Here is a 26,591-nt window from a genome sequence, read left to right on the forward strand (position 1 = left end):
TTTTAGTAATTGCTAAATATATTCCCAAACACTAACTTTCCCATGTGTACTTCACACAGAGCATGGGGAAGAAACTGATCGGGATAGTTTGGCTTTACTCTGTTCGGTATTTCTGGAAAAATGTAATGCTGCAAATAAGATTTTACAAGCCACCATTACAATTCTTCACCCAATATAAGAACATTTAAGAGATTAATGTTGAAAGCATCTTGTGCAAGGCCTTGTAAACAGTGGCTGAGATTTTATTGGGCCTGGTCAACAGGCAGGTGGACCAGTTAAAGGCAGGGAATGGTGTCACCCCGGCACAGCCATGCTGCTGAGGAAGTTTCCCACCAGCAGGTTGAGTATCAGAACGGATCAGTGCCCGGAAAGGCTGCCCACCAGATGGATATGGGCAGGCAATTTGAATAATTAATGGCCCAATAAGGACCACTGTCCTGGATCACTGGCAGCGCGGAAGTAGCCGGTGGCTGTGTGAAGGTGGCCTTCCAGCGACCTGCGAGGTTGAGGGGGGGGGGAAGGCCATCGGAGCTATAGTCCCAGGGAGAGGCTAGCAGTCAGTGATGCCGCCATGGTCCCAAAGCTACCGTGAAATGGATTTACTCTCCAACTGGTGAGGACCATGGCCCTCGGACACTTAATCCCTTTAAATATAAAATACCTCCACGTTGAGGTGTCCTCGTATTCCCCAGCTTGCTTCATCATCGACCCTCCTCCCAGGGTGGCATGGTGGCACAGTGGTTGGCACTGGTATCTCACAGCGCCAGGGACCTGGGTTCGATTTCGGCCTTGGGTGACTGTGCGAAATTTGCACTTCCTCCCTGTGACTGCGTGGGTTTCCTCCAGGTGCTCCGGTTTCCTCCCACAGTCCAAAGATGAGGAGGATTGGTCATGATCAGTGCGCGGGGCTACGAGGATAGGGTGACGGAGTGGGCCTGGGTAGAGTGCTTTATCGGAGGGTTGGTGCAGACCCGGTGGGCCGAATGGCCTCCTTCTGCATTGTAGTTGTACTTCCGTTGGGGTATGGGTCCAGGACAGGCAGTCACTTTCAACTGCTTCATCCAAATAGCATTCATGGGCCCACACATTAATTGCTTGAAGACCCCCAAACATGCTCATTCCTAAAGGTCACCACTGGTGAGCAGACAGGAGGGAAGTTTCTGTCCAATCCGTCCCTTCCTAATCAATGGATACTGAGACTAATATCAATTCTGACCAGCCAATTCAGCATTGAACCTGAGAGCTTCCTCGTCTGCATGCTTCAGCTCCTCAATTTATACATTTATTGGGTCCACATGGGAACGTATTTCTTCCTGCATGAGGTATTTTATCAAGACCTTCAAACTTTTCTCAATGTAATTGAAAATCCTCTTTTCAATTTTTTCAGATTGATAAGAAGATTGCAAGGACTGAAATTGGAGTTTTGTTACGTCTTTCTCATCCAAATATTGTAAGTGGGTCACTTGTTTAACACATAACTAAGATTGTTATGATTTAGATTTTCTACAATTCTTCTAATCCTGGTCTGGATCTGGATGTTAAACTGATTTTTATCAACTTTTTAAAAATATATATTTTATTCAAAGCATTTTCATATAAACAAACAAAAGCAGAAGAGCAACCAGCCAACATTATAAACAACCAACACTCACTCCTCCCCACTCCCCTAATACTGTCCCCTTCTCCCATCCTGCCTTCCCCATTAACCCTCATACACCCCCCTCCATTCCCCCCTTTGTTGACTCCTCAATCCTCCTTAAATAAATGAATAAACTGCTTCTACCTCTGAGCAAACCCATTGACCAACCCCCTCAGGACAAACTTTCCCATCTCCCGCCTATAATAATAATAATATTATAATAATCTTATTGTCACAAGCCAGCTCCAATAAAGTTACTGTGAAAAGCCCACAGTCACCACATTCCAGCGCCTGTTCGGGGAGGCTGGAACGGGAATTGAACCTGCGCTGCTGGCATTGTTCTGCATTCCAAGCCAGCTGTTTAGCCCACTCTGCTAAACCAGTCCCTGGAATTCTGCCGGCTCACCCACACTTCCGCTTCCGGCAGCCCCAAGTCCCTCCACCCAAGTAAGATCTGTCTCCGGGCTATCAGGGAGGCATAGGCCAAATCATCGGCTTCTCTCGTCCCCTGGACTCCCGGTTTTCCATCCACCAGCATTGCCATCTCCGCCCACTCTGCTTTCTCCCTGTGCGCCTAAATTGAGATAAACCCCCGCCTAACCACCGCCTTGAGTGCATCCTACAGCGTACGGCTCCTGTGTCGTTTAGCTCCACATATCCCCGAATGGCAACTCTCACCCACCCACAACACCTCCCCCTCCGCCAACAATCCCACATCCAGTCTCCATGCCTGGAATCTTCCCTAACACCCGCCCCATAAATCAGCATCAGCCCAATTTGGGACATAAACGTTTACCAAAACCATCGGCAACCCCTCCAGCTTCCTATTAATCTCCACAAACCTTCCCACCCCCCACCTCCCGAATGTGCCGCAATGTTCCCAACCTCAAACATCATCCACTTATTCAGAAGCACCGCCACCCCCCTCGTCTTCATGTCCAGTCCCGAATGGAACAGCTGCCCCACCCATCCTTTCCTCACCTTGTCTGGTCCCCTATCTGAAAGTGCATCTCCTGCAAAAAGGCCGCGCCCGCCTCCAGACTCCTCAGCTGCAGGAACACGCATGTCAGTTTGACCAGCCCATTCAGGCCCCTCATGTTCCACGTGCCCAGCCTGATTGTGGGGGGGGGGGGGGGGGGGGGGGGCGCGCGCCCCACCCCCATTCCCTGCCGATCAGCCATATCCTTCTTTGGGCCAGGCCCCGGCCTGTGTCACGGGACCCTCCAGGGCCACCCTCGGATGTCCACCGTTATTAATCCTTTTCCAACTAGGCCACATCAACCACACCCTTGTCAGCAACACTCCCCCCACCCCAACCCCTGAACAAAACAGCAACCCATCCCCTCCCCCGCCTCACGACAACCACCCACTTGTCCATTGTCCTTCATAAACTCCATCGCCTCTTCTGGCATGCCGAAATAGTACCCCTGCTTTTGGAAAGTCATCCAGAGGCGGGCTGGGCCGAGTGCAGTACTCCGAACTTCATCCCCCTTTAAAAGAGGGTCGCCTTGACCCGGTTAAACCTGGCCCACCTCGTCACAACAGGAACGGTACACAAGAGCTATTACGACACACAGAATTAAATATCAGCATGAATCGTGACCTTCAAGTGGAGAAAAGTGGAGGCTGGAGACACAATGGTACATCGCGCTTATACTTCTATTGCTCACAGTGCTTCTTGCAATATTTATTGAAGTACAATGATGATAATTATGTGTACCAACTTGGCAGTCAAGTTGGGAAATACACTGACAACGTCTTGCAGCTACACTGAGATAAATTCTGAGGCTGTCTATTACTTTTCTTTGATATTGGTGAGGGAGACGCAATTGAAAAAAATACAGAGACATTGTTCTGCTTCTCTTTGTAAAGTGCTATAGAATCTATAATATGCATCAAAAGTGCAGCATCTTATCTGTGGCAAGACACCCTAGTTTCACTGTGTCAGTATTCCACAGACTGCCAGCCGAGATTAATTTTCCACAGCAGATTAACTTTTTATTGGAGGCAAGTAATAGATGAAGAATTTGTCATGACTTTCAAATCTGAAAACTGGGAAATGGATTGATACTGGAAAATTATTCCATTAGAATTCGGTGTCAGTGAACTTAATTAAACGTCCGCCTTTTACAATATCTGGATTTTGTGGTACTTTTCTCAACGCATTTAATAAAAATGTACGATATTTGTCAAGAGAAATGGTTGTGACAGGTAGAAATTAATTGTGTGGAGTAGTACATCCTCCAAACACTTCTGGCCTCGACGATAATATTATGATACTGCCCCAGCGGAAATCATTTGCTCCAAGAGCTTTCCTGACTCTGGCCTGGAGGGTTCGATGTTGTTAAATATACGTTCTGACCTTTTGGAAATTATGCTGCAAATAAAACGCTCTGGTTTGTGAATATACATGAGAAAAATATTAAACAATAGTCTGTCCACTAATCTAAACATGGAAAGTATGTAATTATACCCAATTGAAATTATGAAGCTCGCACTGTTGTGTTATGCTTCTTCATGTAGCATAAGCTGCTTCCTTGATGTATGCTCTGACAAAGGAAGGTTCAGACTTGGAGATAGGTTTAACACATTTATTGAACAGTTAACAATTCTCCTACTGGAGTTTGACTCACCTGCTAATCTTGCTCTGTAACTCAGTCTAACTAACCAGTCTGCTCTAAGCCATGCGGTGGGTGTGATGCTTCCTGATCTGCCCCTGTCTCTCTGAGTGTCACCTATGGAAAGAGAAAGAGCATGTGTGCCCTGTCCTTTTATATGGGTTGCCCCCTTGTGGTAGTGTCACTTCTGGGTGTCATGACTGCCCATTGGTCGTGTCCTATTCTATGTGTTCATTAGCTGTATGTCTGCATGTCATAATGTTTCTGGTGCTCCCTCTAATGATGACTTAGTCTTAGTGTATTTACATTAACCCCTTGTGTATTTACAGTGATGCATATCACCACAATCACGTTATAATATTACCTCATTTATGGTGCTACAGTAAAAATATTCAACCAATTATAGTATCCATATTTCATGTGGGGTAAGCAAATTAATGTATATGATTGAAATGATGAGAATGATGCAACATTCTGGGCTGGGCTGAATCTCTGCTGCTTGACTTAGTGGCTCCTCTGAGTAGCCTCCTGATCAGCATTCTGACCAGAAGTGTTCAATTTAATATTTGTAACTTACAGTTTCATCTTGACGTGGAAGTGACCTAATTAAAATACAAAGGAATGATAAACTTGCTCCTCGGTCTAAAGAACAGCCATCAAAGTCAATTAAAATGCATGCCTCCTCTTTGTTTGCCATCAAACAGGCCCAGTAGCAATGGATACTCCACTGTGTCAGCTTGAGCAATTTCCATGGTCCAGCAGTTACTTGGAAATGCCTTCGGAATGATGGCAAGATGTTGCAGGAAGCATTCGGGTCATCTTAAATGCTAAAGTACAAGTTACATTAAAAGTCTTTCAATCAAATTTCAACTTGGTACTTACATTGGCAGTTTCAGTCAGATTTTATAATGCACAATGGAAAGTACCTGCGTTCTGCTATATTCTAGGTGCTGCCCTATTATGAAAATGAAATGAAATGAAAATTGCTTATTGTCACGAGTAGGGTTCAAATGAAGTTCCTGTGAAAAGCCCCTAGTCTCCACATTCCGGCGCCTGTTCGGGGAGGCTGGTACAGGAATTGAACCGTGCTGCTGGCCTGCCTTGGTCTGCTTTCAAAGCCAGCGATTTAGCCCAGTGTGCTAAACCAGCCCTTATGAAAAGATTCTTGCTGGTTCGAAGTATAACGGGCGCGATTTGACGGGAAATAAAAGTCCCGTTTTGCGCGCGTTTCGCTGGGTGTTTCTCAGCACCTGCAGCACCGAGAATGACCCCGCCAATAAACGGGTCTCTCTCTTGGGCCTGGGCGAGGAAAGGCCCGATGAGGCCGTACTTTCATTCGTTCATTTCCTGCACTGACGTGCTCAGCTTTTCAGTACAGGAAGTGATCAGGTGCCTCGATCTCTCGATCCCCCACCGCAGCCTGCGGATGCCCACCCAACGCCTCAACTAGGCAGCACGGTAGCACAGTGGTTAGCACTATGGCTTCACAGCACCAGGGTCCCAGGTTAGTAACATAGAGTAACATAGAACATGCAGTGCAGAAGGAGGCCATTCAGCCCATCGCGTCTGCACCAACCCACTTAAGCAATCACTTCCACCCTATCCCCATAACCCAATAACCCCTCCTAACCTTTTGGGTCACTAAGGGCAATTTATCACGGCCAATCCACCTAACCTGCACGTCTTTGGAATGTGGGAGGAAACCGGAGCACCCGGAGGAAACCCACGCAGACACGGGGAGAACGTGCAGACTCCGCACAGACAGTGACCCAAGCCGGGAATCGAACCTGAGACCCTGGCGCTGTGAAGCAACAGTGCTAGCCACTTGTGCTACCGTGCTGCCCATAGGAAGAATCTCTGTGGCCAATAGTGCTCAAGGTTTAATTTCTTCTGTGCACTGTGCACTAATTAGCAAGTTTGAGTTATTTTCTTGTGTGCACTATTTAAGTGGAGTCATTGACTATTTGATTGTGTTGAAAAAACCGCAGACAGGAATTTAAAGTGTATATTTTGGCCGATGGGGGTGAAAAAATATCACATGGGAAATTAAACCCCCAGTTGGCACTTTGTTTAAGCAAAATAGGTAGCATCTGTCTGCCATATAAATGGATGTTAGTGTAAATTGTTAAAGCTATCCAGAGGGCACAAAGTTCATGCATGTGGGAAATGAAAATGATTCACTGGTATGGCAGTTTAATGTTCTTTCTGGGATTGGGGTTAAGGTACTTGTCAGACCATTATTATTTGTAGCCCGCTTTAGTTTCAGAGTGGCACAGCCTGTGCTGTGATAGATTGTTGCCGAAGGTCGCCTTCACACTACAATCTCACTCTCAGCGCAAAGCCGTTTTGTAGCAAAGACTTTGCGATATGCAATTAGTGTCTGAGCCCATCCAAAGTCCTTAAAGAATCTATAGGTTGATCTTAGATTAGGATAAATGGTCGGCAAACATTGTGGGCCGAAGGGCCTGTGCTGTGCTGGGCTGTTCTATGTTCTAATCTCGCTTGGCCTCACTTCAGAGTCTGATTGTGCCCTGACACCTGATTTCCATTGCAACATTAGTGCCAGTTAGTACAGATGCTGGAATTATAAACGCAGCGTAAATCACTCAGAAATTGGTCGAGTGCTGTCAGAAAGTGATTAGGAAAGGATTCAGACCCATGGCTGGTTTAATTTTTACTTTTTAGGATATGAAGCTAATCCTCAGTATAGTGACACTGGGACATTGGCAATGCTAGGTTTGACTGGCAGGCTAGGGAGGGGATGGGATGGAAATAAAGGGATCAACCTCGAGACTGTCATAATATACATCCAGATATATGATGGTGCACAGACAGGCAGTGATTGACACACAGGATGACCAGTGAACACACAGAACACAGCAGCCAATCACCAGACAGGACACAACCACTATAAAGCCAGAGGGCTCTAGTTTTCTCGCTCTCTTGGGATCCAGCCTCTGAGACAGTCAGAGCCCGTGAGCAGCAACTAGAACAAACACCATGTGGTAGTCAGTTAGTCTGGTCAGGTTAGCCTCAGGTCTCCAGTCAACTCAGCATAGTGTCAACCCACAGTTAAAGCATGTATTATAGTTAAGAGTTCAATAAAATCGAGTTGCATTTCTTCAAGTGTTGGAAGCCTGTCTCTCTCACTGCTGCAGTAAACACAGTCCTCGCAGACCCAGCTTACCCAACACATCAGAGACATGGCAGGAAAGGGACCAAGCTGGGAGTGGCCGAATGCCAGTACCTGAAGGCCAAACTGGAACAGCGCAGGGCAGCAGGTTTGAATTTGATCAGATTTTCTGTCGTACTTCTCATACGGACCATGGGCCCCCACGAGGAAAGAATCATTGATCTCCCCGCGGGACTTATGGAGTACGCGCTTCCCAGGTAGAGGGCGGGGGCTAACCGCCCTGGGCTCGTTATGAGCTGACATAAACGCAGGCCCAAAGCAGGGCCTGGTTTGGTTAGTCCTCCCAGCTAAGATTGTACTGGGAGCGAATTACTGTGTTACACAGACATTTGTGGTGTAAATAAATCCATGTTTGTTTACCGCCAGCCTCCTCGGAGTCATCAAACATTCCATGAGCAAGAGTCAACCTGTGGACAATTGGAGTTGAGAAGGTGGCAGTAAGCTGCCGCCATGAATTGCTGCAGTCCATACAGTGTAGGTACACCCACCGTGCTGCTAGAAAGGGAGTTCCATGTTTTGACACTGCGACAGTGAAGGAAAGATAACATAGTTCCAGATCAGAATAGTTTGTGGTTTAGAGGGGAACCTGCAGAGGTGGTGGTGTTCCCATGCATTTGCATCACAACCTTGCTCCGCACATGAATCAAAGAGCTGAATTCCATAGATTGAGGTGAGAGTAACTGCCCTTGACATCCCACAATGAGGATCACAAAATAGTATAGTGCAGGAGAGGCCCTTCGGCCCATCGAGTCTGCACTGATGCATGAAAAACACCTGACCTGCCTATCTAATCCCATTTGCCATAACTTGGTCCATAGCCTTGAATGTTATGACGTGCCAAGTGCTCATCCAGGTACTTTTTAAAGGACGTGAGGCAACCCGCCTCTACCACCCTCCCAGGCAGTGCATTCTAGACCATCACCACCCTCTGGGTAAAACTGTTTTTCCTCAAACCCTCCTAAAAAGGCCTCCTCCTGCTCCTATCTTCTATGTATGTAACAATACTTGGGTAGAATGGGATCAAAGGCTATGGGGAGAAAGCAGGATTAGGCTATTGAGTTGGATGATCAGCCATGATTGTGATGAATGGTGGAGCAGGCTCGAAGGGCCAAAAGGCCTCCTCCTGCTCCTATCTTCTATGTATCTATGTAAATCTCCTGCCCCTCGCCTTTAACTTCTGTCCCCTTGTAACCGACCCTTCAACTAAGGGGGATAGCACTCCCTATTCACCCTATCAATGCCCTTCATAACTTGTACACCTCGATCATGTCACCCCTCAGTTTTCTCTGCACCAGCAAAAACAATCCTTTCCAATAAAGCCTATCCAACCTCTCTTCTGTGTGCAGAATTGAACACAGTATTCCAGCTGTGGCCTCACCAAAGTTCTATACAACTCCAAGCTGATCTCCTAACTTTTCTAATCTATGCCTCGATTGATAAAGGCAAGTGTCCCAAATGCCTTTTTCACCACCCTATTAACCTGACCTTCTGCCTTCAGACGCCAAGGTCCCTTTGTTCTTCGGAATGTCAGGCCATTCATTGAATACGACCTTGTCATATTAATCCTTTGAAAGTGTATCACCTCACACTTTTCAGAGTAAAATTCCATCCACCACTTTTCTGCCCATCTGACCATTCCGTCTATATCTCCCTGTAACCCAAGACATCAACCTCACTGCTAACCACCCGACCAATCTTTGTGTCATCCCCAACCTTACTGATCCAACCCCCCACACAGTCATCTATGTCGTTGACATAAATGACGAATAATAGGGAGCCGAGCACAGATCCCTGTGGTACGTCACTGGACACTGGCTTCCAGTCACTAAAGCAGCAGTCTGTCATCAACCTCCGTCTCCTACAACTAAGCCAATTTTGAATCCACTGTATCAAGTTACCCTGTATCCCATGTGCATTTGTCTTCTTAATAAGTCTCCCATGTGGGACCTTATCAAAGGCTTTGCTGAAATCCATGTAAACTACATCAACTTCACTACCCTCATCTACTACACATTTGGTCACATGCTCAAAAAATTCAATCAAATTTGTTAGGCATGATCTCCCTCTCACAAACACATGTTGACTATTCCTGATCAATCCTTGGGTGCGATTCTCCGCTGCCCACGCCGGTTGGGAGAATAGCGGCAGTGCCTCCCGACATTTTTCACGCCCTCCCACTATTCTCCCCCCCCTCCTCGCCCGACCCACGTCACGAATCGCCGCTCACCGTTTTTTGCGGCGATTCTCCGCAGCCGATGGGCCGAGCGGCCGGGCCTTTACGCCCGTTTTTTCATGGCAGCAAACACACCTGCTTGCTGCCGTCGTAAAAACATCCGCTGGATGCCCGTTTGGGGCATCCAGAGGCCCGTTTGAGGCGGGAGCACCACCGTTGTGCTCGGGAGGGGACAGGCCCGCGATCAGTGCCCACCGATCATCGGGCCTGCGTCCAAAAGGGATGCACTATTTCCCCTCCGCCGCCCGACAAGATCAAGCCGCCACATCTTGTCGGGCGGCGGTGGAGAAATGTGGAACCGCGCATGCGCGGGTTCCGTCAATGGCGTGATGACGTCACCCGTGCATGCGTGGGTTGGAGCCGGCCGCGCGTCACCTTGGCACGCGGCCTTAACGACGGTCATTAAGGCCGCGACGCCGTGATTCCCGGGGTCCCGCTCCTAGCCCCGATGGGGGGGTAGAATCGGGTCCCGGGAACGGGCGTGAAGGCTGCCGTGAAACACGGCCAGTTTCACGGCAGCCTTTACGACTCTCCGCATTTGCGGAGAATCTCGCCCCTTGTCTCTCCAAGTGGAGATAGATTCCCTCCGTCAGAATTTTCATCAATGGTTTCCCTAGCACTGATGGGAGACTCACTGGTCTGTTGTTCCCCGGCTTATTTCTACAACCTTTCCCAAATAGTAGCACCACATTAGCGGTTCTCCAGTCCTCTGGCACCTTCCCCAATGCCCACTGCTGGTACCAATCCCAGGGCTTGAGGAGCGAATCTGTGCTGGAGTCAGCCAGCTGGTGAGTTAGGGTCTGCCTGGGTGCCAGGTGCTGGCAAAGGGGGTGTGGGGGCAGGTTGGAGATTGAGAGGCCTCGGGTGGCGAGGGTATCTGGAGTGGGGCCCGCGGGTTGGCCTAGGGGGCCCATTAAAAAGAGAAACCCCACCCGTCCACTACCAGCTTGCGCAAGGGAACCTGTTGGGCTGAGCACTTGGCGTGGGTCTTTCCAGCTGCTCGTCAAATTCCGCGACACCAGTTTGAGGGCTTTAGGTGGCCATTAATTTCCCAGCTAAGGGCCTTAATTGGCCCACTGGCAGTTCAGCCGCTCTACCCCGCCACCGCCACTGGTAACATAGTCGTAACATAGTGGTTAGCACAATTGCTTCACAGCTTCAGGGTCCCAAGTTTGATTCCCGGCTTGGGTCACAGTCTGTGCGGAGTCTGCACGTTCTCCCCGTGTGTGCGTGGGTTTCCTCCGGGTGCTCCGGTTTCCTCCCACAGTCCAAAGACGTGCAGGTTAGGTGGATTGGCCGTGCTAAATTGCCCTTTGTGTCCAAAATTGCCCTTAGTGTTGGGTGGGGTTACTGGGTTATGGGGATAGGGTGGAGGTGTGGGCTTGGGTAGGGTGCTCTTTCCAGGAGCTAGTGCAGACTCGATGGGCCGAATGGCCTCCTTCTGCACTGTAAAAAAAAAATTCTATGAAAAAATTTGGGTGGGACAGGGCAGGCAGGTATGTGGTGGGCAGGCCACTCACTGCATTTTACCTATTCCCCCCTCCCCCTGCGCAGTCTTCAAACCTGCTAGCTTGTGGCTGAGGCATGGAGGTAGGAATCCAGCCCCTTGAACCCCAAAAGGCCACAAACCTATTTTCAGAAAAATTCCGCATCCAGTTTATGTGGAGCCATTGGAAGAAAGTGAAGTGTGATAAATTGGCTCTGACAATGTTCCGATACCATCCACTGACAAATCTGGTTCTGACGCACTTTGGGCCCACCATCCAGCCTCGCTGAATGGTTCTGACAGCTTCCAGTCCCACCTTTCACTAGCCTAATTGCTTGATACTGATAAAACCAAATCCAGTGTAGAAAGTTGGATTTTCTGGTGCATTGCCAAGCTGACACATTAGTTGAAACACTGCCAGTTTAAAATGCTGACGATTGGCATAACTAACGGCATTCAAACTCAGTACTCAGGGGAATTAGACTGTTGCAAAGTTAATTCATTTCTCAAAGAAACTTCAATGTCTTGCAAAATACTAAAGACTGCAAGAATGCAAGATTCACAAAGATGCTGAATGTCATCTTGCCCATCTCAAGGCAGGCTAAGAAGCAGGGCTGTGGGCTTCATGCTATTGCCAGGATTCCAGAAATACCTCTCTTATTGTGCACTTGAGGGAGACGATATAAACAAAGGAGCAAAATTGGTTAAAGCAAATTTGGGGGCAGAGAATGAGCGCTGTGCAGAGCGCATACCCAATCTTGTAAGGCCCTCTATTTAAATACATTACGCAGGCCCCCGGAGCTGTTTGCTGGCAGATGCCCTAATTGGAGGGAACATCCATCGCGCAATGCTGGTGCCATTTAAAAGCAACCTGCACCTCTTTTTTTATTTTTTATTTTATTTTTTATTACTTTATCTGAGTTACAAAGCCAGGGCTCAGAGTGTGGACAGAGGCGAACCCCTAATCCAGCTCCTTGCCTGCTCCAAAAACCAATTCAAATTGAATCCAATTCATGGTCCCCATAAAGGAGACATACCAGATCTGAGCCAAAAGGCTCATTCTACACTTGATCTTAGCCAAAAGGCCGAGAAGCGATAACCTGCACCTCTTAAAGAGACAGGGCACATTGATTGCTGGTAACTGTAACCCAATATTGATGATTATGGCAGGCAAAGGAGAATCTGCAACTTGTCCCCACTAAAAGAACAGCGTTGTTTCAGCACAGCGATGTTTTGCGTAATCAGGACTCCCAACATTGCATGGCCCTGATTATATTGATGCTCCATGTTTGTACTGCGGCTAGAAAGGGTATATCTCCAATCCAACAGCCGTCCCACCCAATGGTCTGTGTGAGAACATTGAAGACAGGCAGAGAATGAAAAGGTTCACGACTCCTACAGGAAACCTGCATAGCTGAGGTTATAAGTTGAACAGTAAGCAAATGGAACTATTTCTGTTGGAAGGCATTGCAGGGTTTCTCGTGGGGAGCACGTGCAGCTCTGTGTCCTTGATGCCCTGAGCTTGCAGAAGTCCCGCAATGTGGTCAAATCCTCGTGCTCTTTCTTTGCTGCTGGTCAGCCTCTATGGGAAAGCTAATGAAGAATGAAGGAGTAAACTGCCCGGTTTCTGTGTGCAGAGTAATTTGACTGATGCAACTGACTTCATGAGAAGCAGTTTGGAAGGAGAGGCGTAAAAGTTTACAACCATGGTGATCCTCGCTGGCGGCACAGTGGTTAGCACTGCTGCCTCACAGCGCCAGTGCTGTGATTCCAGCGTCGGGTGACTCTGTGTGGAGTTTGCACGTTCGGCATCTCATAGTCGGTGTTTTGTTTGGGTTTTGCAAGCGCGGGCTGGTTGAGTTCAGACTGTACGCGACTGATGTGACCATCAATTCACTAGAGACACGATTGGAAGTAAACTGTGGTTTTAATAGTCTTACAACTGAGCCTGCCTGCGACCAGAGGAACTCAGAGCAGGCTTACGGCTGCAGCACTTTATACTTCTGGTAGTGGGAGGGGCCAAGGGTGGAGCCCTGTACAAGCTCCTCATCTCCCTCTATGGGCAGAGCCGCGCAACAGCTCACATACAGAGCCCACAAGGACATAATACAATGCAATACAGTGTGAATTACAATGCAGTATAATTCACCACAGCTACCTAATACGAACAGCTGGAGGAATATGTTATTTGATTCAATCAGCCAATCACGGGGCCGACGGTCTGCATCTGGCATCGCACCAGAACAGAAATTCATACGTGACGTTGCTCAATTGTAGAGTTGGCAGAACATTTTTTGGACTGGGGGGAGCATCCTATTAGTGGAAAATAAGTAAAGTCGCCATTGTTGCAGATGGCCAGAGGCTGCTTTCCCCCTTGAAGGGGGGAGCTGACTGGTGGTGATTGAACCTGAGGGTCACCACCCCTCAGGCGAGTATGGGAAGGCGGGGCCTTCATGAATAACCTCAGCCTGAACAGGAATTGAACCCACGCTTTTGGCCTCCTGTGCATCACACACCAGCCAATTGAGCTAACTGCAGATTCAGCACACAGCTCATTTTTAATCTTTAATCTTCATGAAGGCCCCCACTCTCCCCACACCCCCAGTTCAAATGTGAAAAGTGCCTTTAAACATATCAGTTAATTATGTCACTGTGGTTCGGAGAAAGAGGGTTTGGTCAACAATGAAGAGGATGTGATTCAAAGAACAAAGGTGGTGACCATTTATCCTCTTGTGCCTTGTAGATTAAACTAAAGGAAATCTTTGAGACTCCCACGGAAATCATCCTGATTCTGGAACTGGTGACTGGCGGGGAGCTTTTTGACAGGTGCGTACCGACTTTGAATACCAAAGAGTTGTGTTCAGTGTGTGTGTGTGTGTGGATGTCACTTCCTTGACTGTCTTCTTGAAGAAAAATTGACTTTAGATTTCATCATAAGTGAAATGCAATGGAAAAGAAAATCATTCTGGAAAAGGGAGCTTAGTCTGAGAGGATGACAATATCGACCATGTTTTTCCCTGTCCAACTTGAGTTGGTTATTTCCCTTCAGATTCTCGTTGCCCCATTCTTAATTCGTTCAAAATCCTGAAACGTGGCCATTCCGTCTGTGGGTTACATACAATTTGTGAATGGTGGGTCAATGAAATATGGAAAAACTTGATTGTCAGGCCAGGATATGGTAGCTCCCTGTAACAGTGCGTGTTCAAATGTTTTTTTTTGTTTTTAAATATACAAAGCTGTTCTGGAGACTAGTTCCTGTGGCGGACAGGAATGTTGGATGGCGGGAGAGCTGAACATGTGCGATCTTCCACCTTTCAGCTCATCATTTGTGCATCAGCGAGGCGGCTGGTGATTCTTGTGGAGGGGGAACAGAAGGTCGCCTGCCCCGGGTCGAAGGTCCTGACACCATATTTAAACACCACCCACTCAGCCATTCACTCGCGCAGGCCAGCAGCTCCGAATTCTGAATCAATCAGAATGTCCAAGAGAAGAAAACAACCTTTGGCCTCACACGTCAGCAACAGCTCTCTGGAGGTTCTCCTCCGGAGCCTGTCCAGGAAAACCAGGAGGTGCTCTTTCCAATGGATGGGGGGCAGGAGGTCCTCCCACCTGACCACGGCAACCTGGGAGGAGTGTGCAGGAATAGCACATGTGATCGGTCGATGGAACATCGACACTGAATGTGTGCCAGCCACTTCAAACACCCCACCTCAAAATAGTGCCTGGCCAAACGGCTTCTTAATGACTTATTGCTGAGGGATCCGCAGATACAATAGGAATGCCTGTTTTTGATCTGCTTATTCACCCACTGGCTTCACAGTCAATCCATTGGTCTTCCTGCAGGATAAGATATTCCATAACCAAGGAGAGTGTGCAAAGGTAGAAGGTGACACCCTGAAAATCCATCCCCTCAGTGCAGAGCTGACAGGAAAGAACAGCACGGAAGGCGAGATCGGCCTCCCCCAACAATCCCAAGGAGGATGCATCCAGCATCCATCTCTAATATGTGGGCCTTGACTGTGAGTGATCTTTGATGTATGAGCCTGATTAATCAATCACTAAACCTCTCTCTTCTCTTTTCCAGCGACCAAGAAGAAAAGGGGAGGACATCATCCTCCGTAAGTCACAGCCTAACCCCCAGGCCATCTCTGAGAAGGGAACTGTGTCCTCAGAGGAAGCATTGTCACTGCGTTCACCTGCACACCCCACGTGGAGATATACACACCTCAGTGGGCCTTTGTTCTGGAGCAGGTCCAGGTTCGCAGTCTGGCCAGCACACCACAGACACAGGTCCACAGCAGGTGGAGGCAGTGACCGCTGAGATGGAGGATTCTCGAGAAGCTGTACAAACCCCTCAGCCTCCTCTGGTGAAAGCAGAGTCAAGAGCAGAGGAGGCAGAAGTAGAGGAAGAAAGGGGCTAACGTATGGTGAAAATGGAAAATTTAAAGAACAATACACAAAAGAAGGGGAAAGCCACCGTCCAGCAAGAAGCGGCTGATGTCCCAAGCAGGCACCACGGACGGTTTCGTCTTGGACAAAGAAGGGCGAGAAAACCACCTTCAACAGAACAAAATGGGAAAGGACCAAAGCGCTGAAGGAGTCAAAGAGTCCCCAGCTGAGAAATACTCATGGTAGCGATAAGCCAGTGAATACCTGTTGTGGGTCCCCTGAAGCAGCAACATGACCAACACTCCCCAGCTCCGGGAAAGTATAAACAGTGATGCAATCAACGCAAGCCAGCTCCGGGAAACCGGGAGCTGCAACATGATCTGTTGTTCCTGCAGGAGTGTGGGATACGGCACCTCAGCAGCTACAGATAATAGTCGGGCTGGTACAGGCCTTCGACCTGGTCAGCAGGAAAAGACTGCCATTTCTCCAGCCTGGGTTTCCTGCTGCAGAGAAGCTATTTCACCATCCCAGACATTAAGGAGGTGGTGGGCAGTCACCTGGCTCTGAAGAGTGAGTGGCTGGCTGTCCCTCAACACCTTCCACTGCTGCTGGTGACATGCAGGCCGGTCGGTCTGGGCAGTGGCTTCAGCTGCATCATCGATGGGGCTGGACAATCTGGCCGGGCCCACAGCAAGCTGAGCACCACGTCCAAACTCCTGATGGAAATGGTTAAAACACCTTCAGCAACCCTCCAGGTGGAGTGCAGTGTACATACCTGACCACAGCCAGGTAGGTATATCCATTCCAGGATAGACTTCCTGTTTGTGTCACACGCATTCACGGTCAGATCCACCGACGTCACGCTGGTGTTTTTCTCTGGCCACAGTCTCCTACTGACCGGACGATTGGCAGGGGACATGGACGCTGAACGTGAAACTGTCGACCCCGGAAAACATTGAACAAAGATTGAAGGACTGTGAGAACCCACTTTGAGTCTTCGGCGCACTGCTGGGAAGCGATCAAGGCGAACATCAAACGTGGTTCTCCATCCTCAAAGGTGTTCAGAAGGCGAGAGAGAGAGAAACAGATTGGGGAAATGTCCCGACTTCGGAAAAGCATCCAAAATCGGCTCTTGCTGCAATTAGTGGAGGTCGATGTCAAGGAGGATCTTCAAGAGGTGAGGAGCCAGGAAGCCTTGCTCTAGGCCTCAGCGGCCTCCAAGACCACCTTTCAGTCCAGAATCCGCCCATGAAAAAAGATGAGACGTACTCGCGTTTTTCTTCCGAAAGGCTCACACACGCGGCTGTGTGATCCAACAGCCTAAAAAATAAAAAGGTTTGGTAACGTCATCTCAGTCTGACATATCAGCAAATCCTTTTACGCCAGATCATATGACGTGAAACCCACCGATGGCATGCTCTCCACTCCTGCCTGTCAGAGGTTTTAGACAACAGCAAGCAGAAAAATCTGGACAAACCGCTAACTCGGGAAGAGCTGACAAAGGCCATCAGTTCCTTCAAGAGAAGTAAAACTCCCGGAAACTTTGGCTTACTGGTTGAGTTGTGTTTGGTTCAGTGGGACTAGATCAGCCTAGACCTGCAGCAAGTGTACAACACTATTCTTCTGGCTGGCAGCATGGCAAGATCCGTGAGGAAGGGCATAATTCTCATCTTCAAGCAGATGGGGAGAGTGAGGAAATTAGAAGGCCCAGTACACACGATCCAGGGCTTGGCATGGTGTGCCACACATGGTTGCTCCCCACCCCCCTCCCCAACACCTCCTCCCCACCCTCCCATGGTGGCCCACTTCTGTGGAGGGTCCTCCACCCCAGCCGTGGGCCCCCCACCTTCTGCCAAGCAATGGGGTGGCAAGCACAGCACCCCTGGGCTCTTTACCTGTGAGCAAAGGTGGATAATCACCTCTTTGGCTCCCCGCAGAAGCCCTTCCGCCAGGTTCACCTTTTTCAAAAGGAGTACTAAACGGCGCCAGCGCGACCACTTGCTGGGGAGACCAATGAATGATAGGAGGCCGGAGGATATGGGGTGGCTCCAGTTAATTGTACGGAAATAGGGCTTAAGTGGTGATAATTGGTATCTCGCCACGCAATGCGAGATCCCGATTTCGCCTCCGGGAGCAGACTGGCTGCATTGCAAACTGTTTGGCACCTGGCGCGGTTCTCGTTTTCTGCCTCTCCCTCTATTCACTGGCCTCGTTCTGCTCGAGTGAGAGCGTAACGAGGCCGGAGAAGCGTGCCCTATGAATACTCAAGTAGAAGAGACATTAACCTGTGATGTACCATCAATTCGACTCAGGACACATTTAGGATCCGAACTGTGGCTTTAATCAGCTAGTTGTTAGCCCGGTGGTCGACTACAGAGAATGGCCGACCGCCGGGAACTCTGGGTACTTCTGAGGCGGGGCCTACTTGCCTCTCGACCAATTGGAGAGCAGTCACATGACTAGTCCCAGCCAATCAGACGAGAGGCACATGACCAGCCAGAGTTATGGGAAGCCAGTGCTCTGCACCAATGGCAGTGCTCATATCCATACCACCACAACCTGTCTAAAACAAAATGGGCTAATGACATTGTGAAAATAAATCAAACGTTAAAACCGATATTTGTACAGTGTCATTTCAAGGCCCAAATCTTTATATGATTGTTAACTGTTAATTGTAATGTTTTCAGTGGTCTTCTTTGATATTTTAGAATGCCCACTGAAGCCTTCAGAGGTATTATATCAACATAACATCTGTGCAGTGCTGGCAAAGATGTAAGCAAGGCAGCTCCAAAATAAACAAATACCCTGATAGAAAGTTCCTTAAGTCGAAGTTAATCATTAACAGCCATTTTGTATCAGTATCAAGCAGTCTTCTGTCAAGTACAGCACCGCTTGATAGAGACTGAATATTCAGTTCTACTCGTCCAAAGGTGTACAGGTTAGGTGGACTGCCCATGCTGAATTGCCCTTAGTGTCCAAAAAAGGTTAGGTGGGGTTACTGGGTTACGGGGATAGGGTGGAGGCGTGGGCTTGGGTTGGATGCTCTTTCCAAAGGCCGGTGTACTGTGAAATCTACGGGGCGGGATTCTCTCAGGCCACAGCGGGCCGGAGAATCGCCGGGGCGGTGCGATAATCCCGCCACGCCGCTCCGCCTCCGGGACGTGATTCTCCACAGACCGGAGAATCGCCCGCCAGCCGTGCGGCGTGGTCCACGCGGTGCCAGTCGGGGACCGCTGATAAAGCCCCCAGCGACAATTCTCCGGCGCTCGATGGGCCGAACTCCGACGAGTCACGCCGGCATGGTTCTAATAAGATATCACCCGGCGGGAGCTCGGACTCGCGGCCATGGTGGCGGTCCTGGAGGGGGGGAAACCGGACTCTGGGGGGGGGGGCCTCAGCGGTGGGCAGGCCTGCGATCGGGGGCCACTGATCGGCGGGCCATCGCGATCGGTGGACGACCTACCTTCCTCCGCGGGGCCCACCGTCTCCATCCGCCATGTCAGCGTCGCCCGCGCCGAAGTGGGAAGCCGTGCACAAGCGCAGACCCGCTTGCGAAAGTCGCGCACACACGCAGCCTGGGCAGCAGGCCCCACCGGCAGACAGAGCTGCGGAACGCACACCGGGGCTGTGCTGGCCCCATGGAGAATCACCCTGGACTTTCTAGGAAAAAGTCCGGAGTGATTGTAGCCTGTTTTCCGGTGGGCTTGGGGACTTAGTCCCCAAAAGGGAGAATCACGCCCATGATTTCTGATTATCCCCGATAATGTGCTTCATCTTTACCCTTTTTTTTACAATTTACAGTGCCCAATTCATTTTTTTCCAATTAAGGGGCAATTTAGCGTGACCAATCCACCTCGCCTGCACATCTTTTGGGTTGTGGGGGCAAAACCCACGCAGACACGGGGAGAATGTGCAAACTCCACACGGACAGTGACCCAGAGCCGGGATCGAACCTGGGACCTCGGCGCCGTGAGGCAACAGTGCTAACCCACTGCGCCACCGTGCTGCCCATCTTTACCCTTTTAAGAACCCCCCCCCCACTGTACTTTGTCCCATTTTTCACACACAATCTGACCTGTGGCCTCTCTGAGATTGGATTGCCAAATTAGTGGTCGTTGTATATTGGGGAGATTTCTCAAACTCACTTCAGGTAGAATCCTTGCAGCCAGTTGACCAGGATTTTCCCCTCATCAAGACCCAAACCTAGATTCCAGAAGTGAAAAGGACCGGGTTGAACCCACTGTGCAATCTAATTTTTCAGTAAGAATACCTTAATGGCTGATAAATTGTCAAAATAAGCCTCAGAAAGACCTTGTTTAGTTGGTATTATTTTGTAACATTATCTCTTTAATACACAGGATTGTAGAGAAAGGTTATTACAGCGAGAGAGATGCAGCCCACGCTGTTAAACAGATTCTGGAGGCCGTTGCGGTGAGTCATGTTTACCATTTTTCACTTTCTGTCCAGTTCCTGCTCCCGCCTCTTCCCTCTCCCACTTAATAATTCTTGTGTGTGCGTGTGAAATAATATAATCTGTGACGTTTTGCCCCGGGAAGTGAAAATCAACCACCTTGTTCTGCGGCGGAGGATGGGATTTTCCAGCCCCGCCCACCACCAAGATGGTCCAGTTCCGCTGAAAGTCAACGTACCTTCGGCTGGGCCGACGACTCTCCCGTCGTAGGTCCCTCCACAACGCGGCTGGGAAACTCCCGGCCAGAATTCCACTCTTTAATATTGGGGGGAAAATCCAGCTATTTCCAGCTGCAATTAAGTTCAGGTCGTAAACGTAACTTTCACTAACACACAATACCGACTGATGATTGCTGTCCCGCATTTAATTCTGTTTTTATACATCAGAATTTTAAAAATTTACTTTAAAAAGAAACCAGGCTAACGAGAGAGAGGAAAAACAACCCCAGAATGGACTGATAGTTAATCACAGTGAAGCCATATGCCACACACAGCAATAGTGTAACTGGCACAGGTTCAATGTGCTAAATGACCTATTTCTGTACTGTAGCATTCTGTGATATCAGTCAGGGTTATCATTACAACCTCACTGCGTAGGATTACTTCCTTACGCCAAAATCTGAATGCACAATTGGGAGTTACATTTCCAGGGGTCAGAGTTCGTACACAGCGTTTGATCTATCAGTGCATCCCGTGGGGCACGACAGATGGAACGATGCCCGGAGGCGATCGGAGGCTTCTGGGAGGTTGGCCGCCGGGAAGGGTGTCATCCTGGTACTGCTGGTGTCACCAGGGCACCTTAGCACTGCCAGCCTGGCAGTGGTCCCCAGGTGGCAGACTGGTGCTGCCAGGGTGATGGAACCATCAATTCACCAGACACGTGTTTCCGATATGAATCTAGGCTTTAATCGACTTACTTCAGAGCCAGCCTGTTACCCGTTGATGAACTCTTAGTGAACTCAGGCTGACTCTGGACAAGGGTATTTATACAGCTGCACTAGGGGCAGGAGTCATGGGCGGAGCCAAGGGTGGAGCCCAGTACAAGTTCCTGAGTACTCCCAGCGCTACTCCCCCTAGTGGTAGGATAGCGCTACTGCGCTTACAAAGACAGTGTGAATTATCATATATACATCTATATATTACATTCACCACACAGGGTCCCATTGTCAGGGTGCCAGACTGGCAATGCCTGAGCTGGGATCAGGCCCACACCTGCCCGTGTGAGGTGGGGTGCAGGGGGCTTGATGATTTCTTTATAGGTGAGCTGGGGCGTAGGAAGTCCGGGGGTTGCGTCAGGGGGTCGGGAGGCTGGTTAAAAATGGCACCCCGATCTCTCCCTGCACGAAGTAGCCCGCTCGCCAGAGCTCCTCCAGGCAGGGAATTATGCTGAGTGCCCTTGGGGGTGGGGTTCCCTGTTAATACTGCCCAGAACACGGGTGGCACGGTGGCACAATGGTTAGCCCTCAGTGGCGTGCAGAGGTCTGGTGATGCCCGGGGCAAATCTTGATTGTATGCCCCAAAGACTCAAGTATAAGGCCTAATATACTGAGAAATATTATGAGAAAGGAAAACATTTTGAATATATAAACACAGATGAAACATGAAATAAACGCTTTATTCGATTTTAATATAAATCAATCAAATTTATTAAGTTCTTTTCCCCAAATGATACCTCCTGTCACAAAACACCTGAACTACTTCACTTTTTACATCAGCTGTGAGAAATTCTTTTTCAATGCTTATTAAAGCCAGGTTGGTCAGTCGCTCCTGTGACATAGAAGACCTCAGATATGTTTTTATTAATTTCAGTTTTGAAAATGACCTTTCACAGCTTGCGACTGAAAATGCGATTGTAAGCAGTAATCTGTATGAAGCACACAGCGTCGAAAAGACATCCCTCCCATACTGCAGTAAAGACTCCAGAGCATCTTTAGGATCAGGGGGAACTCTATTCCCTCCAGCTCGAAGGAGCATCACAAAATCAATAATTTTATCATATAACTGAATTGCAACCACATCATTGTCATAATAATTTGCAAAGTCTGAACATTCCTTTTTTAATTTCTCTCTTTCTTGTTCATCTTCAATCACTCCTGAATTCAAGTTCAGAAGAAAAGAAAATCGGTCACTGAGTCTTCGAAGACGGACACTGCGGTCTTCAATTTCAGTTTTTAATCTGTTCACAATCTCTACCATTACTCTATTCATTTCTTCTTGTGCCGTCAGTCCACTATCTCTTGCTGACTCTCCAGGCATTATTCTTCTTCTCCTTGTTCGTGCAATTGGTATTCCCCAATTTTGACAATATTCATTGGCTAAATCTATTGCATTGTGGATAATTTCGTCATTCTTCAAATTCAAGATATGAATAAGTCCTCTCAGATCACAAGAAGCTTCATGGAACCCCATTTTCGGATCCTGCAAACGTTTTGAGACTTTATCCACTGATGATAAAACTGAGTACCAAAAATTTAATAAAGCTATAAATGGGAACTGTTGAATAGAGTTCAGTAGTGATCCTGCATCAGATTTTGTTTCCCTTGAAAATTCTCCTTCCAGCAGGTGTTGAAGGCTTGCAATAACGTTGTCACACTCTTTGTGGATTACTTGCACAGCATCATGGCTGGAACTCCATCTTGTGTCACACTGTCTTTTCACAGTCCGAGTGACAAATGATTTTAAGACTTCCCAACGAGAAGTAGATGAAGAAAAAAAAGTAGAGTTTTTCTAGAATGCCAAAAAATGCAACAACAACAGGTTGCACCTCACTTGCATGGACACAGGCCAAATTGAGGCTGCGGTTCTCGCAGTTCACAAACACAGCTTTTGGGTTAACTTCAAGAATTTTTTGTTGAACACCTCCTCTCACTCCAGCCATAACTGCTGCGTTATCATATGCTTGACCACGACAGTCATTCATGGAAATTTTGTCTTCTTCCAATTTTTCCTGAATTTTATTTACCAGGCTGACTGCATCTTTCTTGTTGACTTGAAAAAATCCCAGAAATGTCTCCTTTATTTCTACTTTTCTGTTTTCATCAATATGAACGTAACGCAGAATTTCAGAAACCTGATCTTCATGGGCAATATCTGGAGTTGAATCCAGCATTATGCTAAAATATTTTGCGTCCTTAATTTCGGAAATTATATTTTTCTTGACAGTTTCACCAAGAAGATTGATTATTTCGTTTTGAATTCTGTTGGACAAGTAGGTGACACTTTTTGGTTTCTCTTTCCCTCTCTGCAAGTGTTTTGCTAAGATGTCATCATATTTGGCCAAAAGTCTGATTGTTGCTAGAAAGTTTCCTGTATTTTCACTGACTGTCTCCCCGGCTCTGATAACCCAGATATTCCTTCTCCTCGATGTCCACGATAGGCCAGATTCTGTTTTGCCAGAAAGGATATAACCTCGACAATCCGTTCAGTTATAGCTTTCCATCTTTTCTTTTCAGCAGACATTTGCTGTTGAAGTTCAGCATCTATCGTAGTTGAATGATGGAGTCGAACTACAAGGTTCAGGTATTCTCTCATGTGAGCTCTATGAGAAGGGCTTTTCTCATGGTCAGGTATTCTTGGATTTAATTTTCTCCAAGTGGAGAAACCGTCTTCCTTTCCAAAGTTTGACACAGACAACAAATGCTCCTTTGAAAACAAAAAGCAAACAAAACAGTAGCATGCTTTCCGATATGGAGAGTATAACAACCATTTTCTCTCCACATTTTCTCCGTTTGTGGAAACTTTATCAAACCACTGTTTGGAAAATGATCTCCCATCCTTCTCAGCAAATGGACCACTTTTATTCTGATATCTTTCAGGGCCATGTTGTAATATTGTCATCTTCAAATGATCTGGAATCTGTTTCTTCAAACAGCCAAAATCGCTTCTTTGCAAAAATATATCTTCTTTATTTTCTTCACATGGATCATCATCCTGACAACGAGACTGAGGAGAGAGAGTATTATGTTCTGACCGAGCTGAATCCGTATCAGAAAAATCCTTCTCTGCACCCACATCATCTTTTACTTCTCCAGGTTCTCCTATTTCTTCTTTACTTCTTTTTATCCATGCATCTAATGCCCCTCTTTGATGGGACTCTTCTTCGACTCTGGCCCTCTTTTTTTTCCTGTTCTGTGCTCCACTCGGTTGTACTCGAAATACTCGGAACATTTCATTTTCTATCTCAAAAACCATAAGATGCATGAGAAAATGGGAAGAAAATGGTAAACAATCGGTCAGTTGCAGACGGATAAACCATATTTCATTTCTTTGTTCCTTCGTATTAAATTATTTCACACTGATTCTCCACTGATAATTTTGTGCAATTTATATCATAGACTTGCAAATTAGTGGTATCTGTATTCGAATATTAGCATGTTAAGGAATAAATGTCTCCTATTCCGAGATTAAATGCCATAGCAGTCCTCTGATCATCCAGGCTTCACTCTTACTACATCCCACGTAAATATTTCATTAAATATCACCAAAAAACCTATAAAAACCGTAGTTGCACCTGTTCTAGAGCTATTCACTGACCTGAGTAGGTAAAAGAACTAATCTAGATGCACAAAAAGCTGAAGAAAAGACGAGTTATGACTCGAGGAAACGCAGGAACGAACAGCCACGTCTGCTTGTTGCTTTTGATAGTTGCACCACATACATCATGCGCATGCGTGTGGGGGGGATGGGGAGAAGGACCATTTTCTCTAGACAGAAAGGGTACACCATGTTAAAGGAATAAAGGGCTAACAACTGCCTCTGCAGTGTGGTGAGCCTCCAAAAATTGATTTATCACCGCTGAAATTTTAAAATTACGATCTTATTTCCTTCTCTGGGGCAGCACGGTGGCCTAGTGGTTAGCACAACCGCCTCACGGAACTGAGGTCCCAGGTTCGATCCCGGCTCTGGGTCAATGTCCGTGTGGAGTTTGCACATTCTCCCCGTGTCTGCGTTGGTTTCGCCCCCACAACCCAAAAAATGTGCAGAGTAGGTGGATTGGCCACGCTAAATTGCCCCTTAATTGAAAAAAATAATTGGGTAATCTAAATTTTAAAAAAAAAATTTTTTTTTTTTTTTTTTAAATTTTTTTTTTCCTTCTCTGATTGGATGCCCCCATCCAATGGATGCCCGGGGCCAATGCACCGTCGGCCCCCCCCTCTGCACGCCACTGTTAGCCCTGCTGCCTCGCGGCGCCGAGGTCCCAGGTTCGATCCCGGCCCTGGGTCACTGTCCATGTGGAGTTTGCACATTCTCCCCGTGTCTGTGTGGGTCTCACCCCCACAACCCAAAAGGTGTGCCGGGTAGGTGGATTGGCCACGCTAAATTGCCCCTTAATTGGAAAAAAAAGTATTGGGTACTCCAAATTTTATTTTTTTTAAATACAGCCCTGAACAGACACTATTTTTTTTTTAGTTAGATCGCGCCCCTAATCTTTGTTTCGTTGTCGTGACTTTTAAATATAAAAACCTTACCTCGTTAAAATACTTAGAGGGATGCAGTGAAACTCTATTGGCTGCTCCCCATCATTTCCACTCTTGATATAATTTCAATGGACATCAGGACTGCTTAGTTTTCTCAGGAATCAGGCTGTAACTGAGAAATCGGCGTGAGTCCAACTTGCCAGAATTTATTAAAATACAGAATTAAACAAAAATAAACAGAGAAGTTCATGAGGCTTGCACAATTGGGGCTCTAATGGCTGTCACTAATCCATCATCCACCCTGGAGGGACTCCTCCATTATGCTGGGTAATTGAAGCAGTACTTGTACAATAAGCATGTTTTGCAATAAATGGGCCTGAGAGACTGTCTGATGACTGTGGCTATAGCAGGTACACCTTGGGCTTTATTTTTCTTATCTCCTGAGAGCTTTAGCATCAGAAATTGTGGCTAATTCACATAATGACAAATATGTTCTGATTATAACAAAACTGGTTTTCAAGTATTGATTTACCCATTTTCTCTCTCCTATTTCATTCGAAGGGGATTAGGTAGTTCAGCCAGTTCTGTGTCAGACATGGGACCCTTGCGTTTGAGTCCTGTCACCCAGCTATCCTCAATCTTTCACCGTGCAGTGGGTGGGTAGATGAGGGGAGGCTTTCTTTGATCTGCACCATGCTCATTAACTGGATTGGCTGGGCACAGCGAGTATCAGAATTATCTGAGCGCACACTGGGAAAAACCTGCCAGATTTTCCTTCCGTTAAATCGAAGAGTTCTTAACAAGTGTGCGCTCTAACCTATCCAACATTTCAATACTCGATCTTCCTGAGATCCAGTGGGTTGAATGTCACCGGTGTGTGTGGAGCGGGGTCAGGGGGCGAAGGTCAGACGACAACCCACGGACTTTAAAAGCCCCCCTAACGCGATAATATGCTGCCAACAGGCGGAGAGGAATAAAGAGGGGGAGGCGTGCAATGTGCACAGCACCCCCCCCCCCCCACCTTCCTTTCCACCTTTTAACCAGAATTTCTTTTTTTTTAAACGCCTACCCCCTCCCACACATCTTCTCACGCCTGTGATTGAGGAAACTATTTTGTGGCATGGTATTATGTTGGCTAGTTGGCTT

The 26,591-nt window shown here is 47.7% G+C and overlaps 1 protein-coding gene and 1 non-coding gene across 2 annotated transcripts in view; one reads left to right on the forward strand and one right to left on the reverse strand.

The window, feature by feature from the left end:
- LOC119953174 (calcium/calmodulin-dependent protein kinase type IV-like) overlaps positions 1–26,591 on the forward strand; it is a 161,903-nt gene that overhangs the window by 73,763 nt on the left and 61,549 nt on the right. The window contains exons 3-5 of the mRNA XM_038777130.1: positions 1,388–1,450; positions 13,913–13,995; positions 19,917–19,989. Of these exons, the coding sequence (XP_038633058.1) occupies positions 1,388–1,450; positions 13,913–13,995; positions 19,917–19,989 (219 nt within the window). The remainder of the gene's footprint in view (positions 1–1,387; positions 1,451–13,912; positions 13,996–19,916; positions 19,990–26,591) is intronic.
- LOC119953787 lies at positions 12,072–12,266 on the reverse strand. Its single transcript, XR_005458105.1, has one exon. It is a non-coding gene; the product is annotated as a U2 spliceosomal RNA (small nuclear RNA).

The sequence above is a fragment of the Scyliorhinus canicula genome, chromosome 18 (genome assembly GCF_902713615.1).
Source record: "Scyliorhinus canicula chromosome 18, sScyCan1.1, whole genome shotgun sequence".
NCBI classification, from domain to species: Eukaryota; Metazoa; Chordata; class Chondrichthyes; order Carcharhiniformes; family Scyliorhinidae; genus Scyliorhinus; species Scyliorhinus canicula.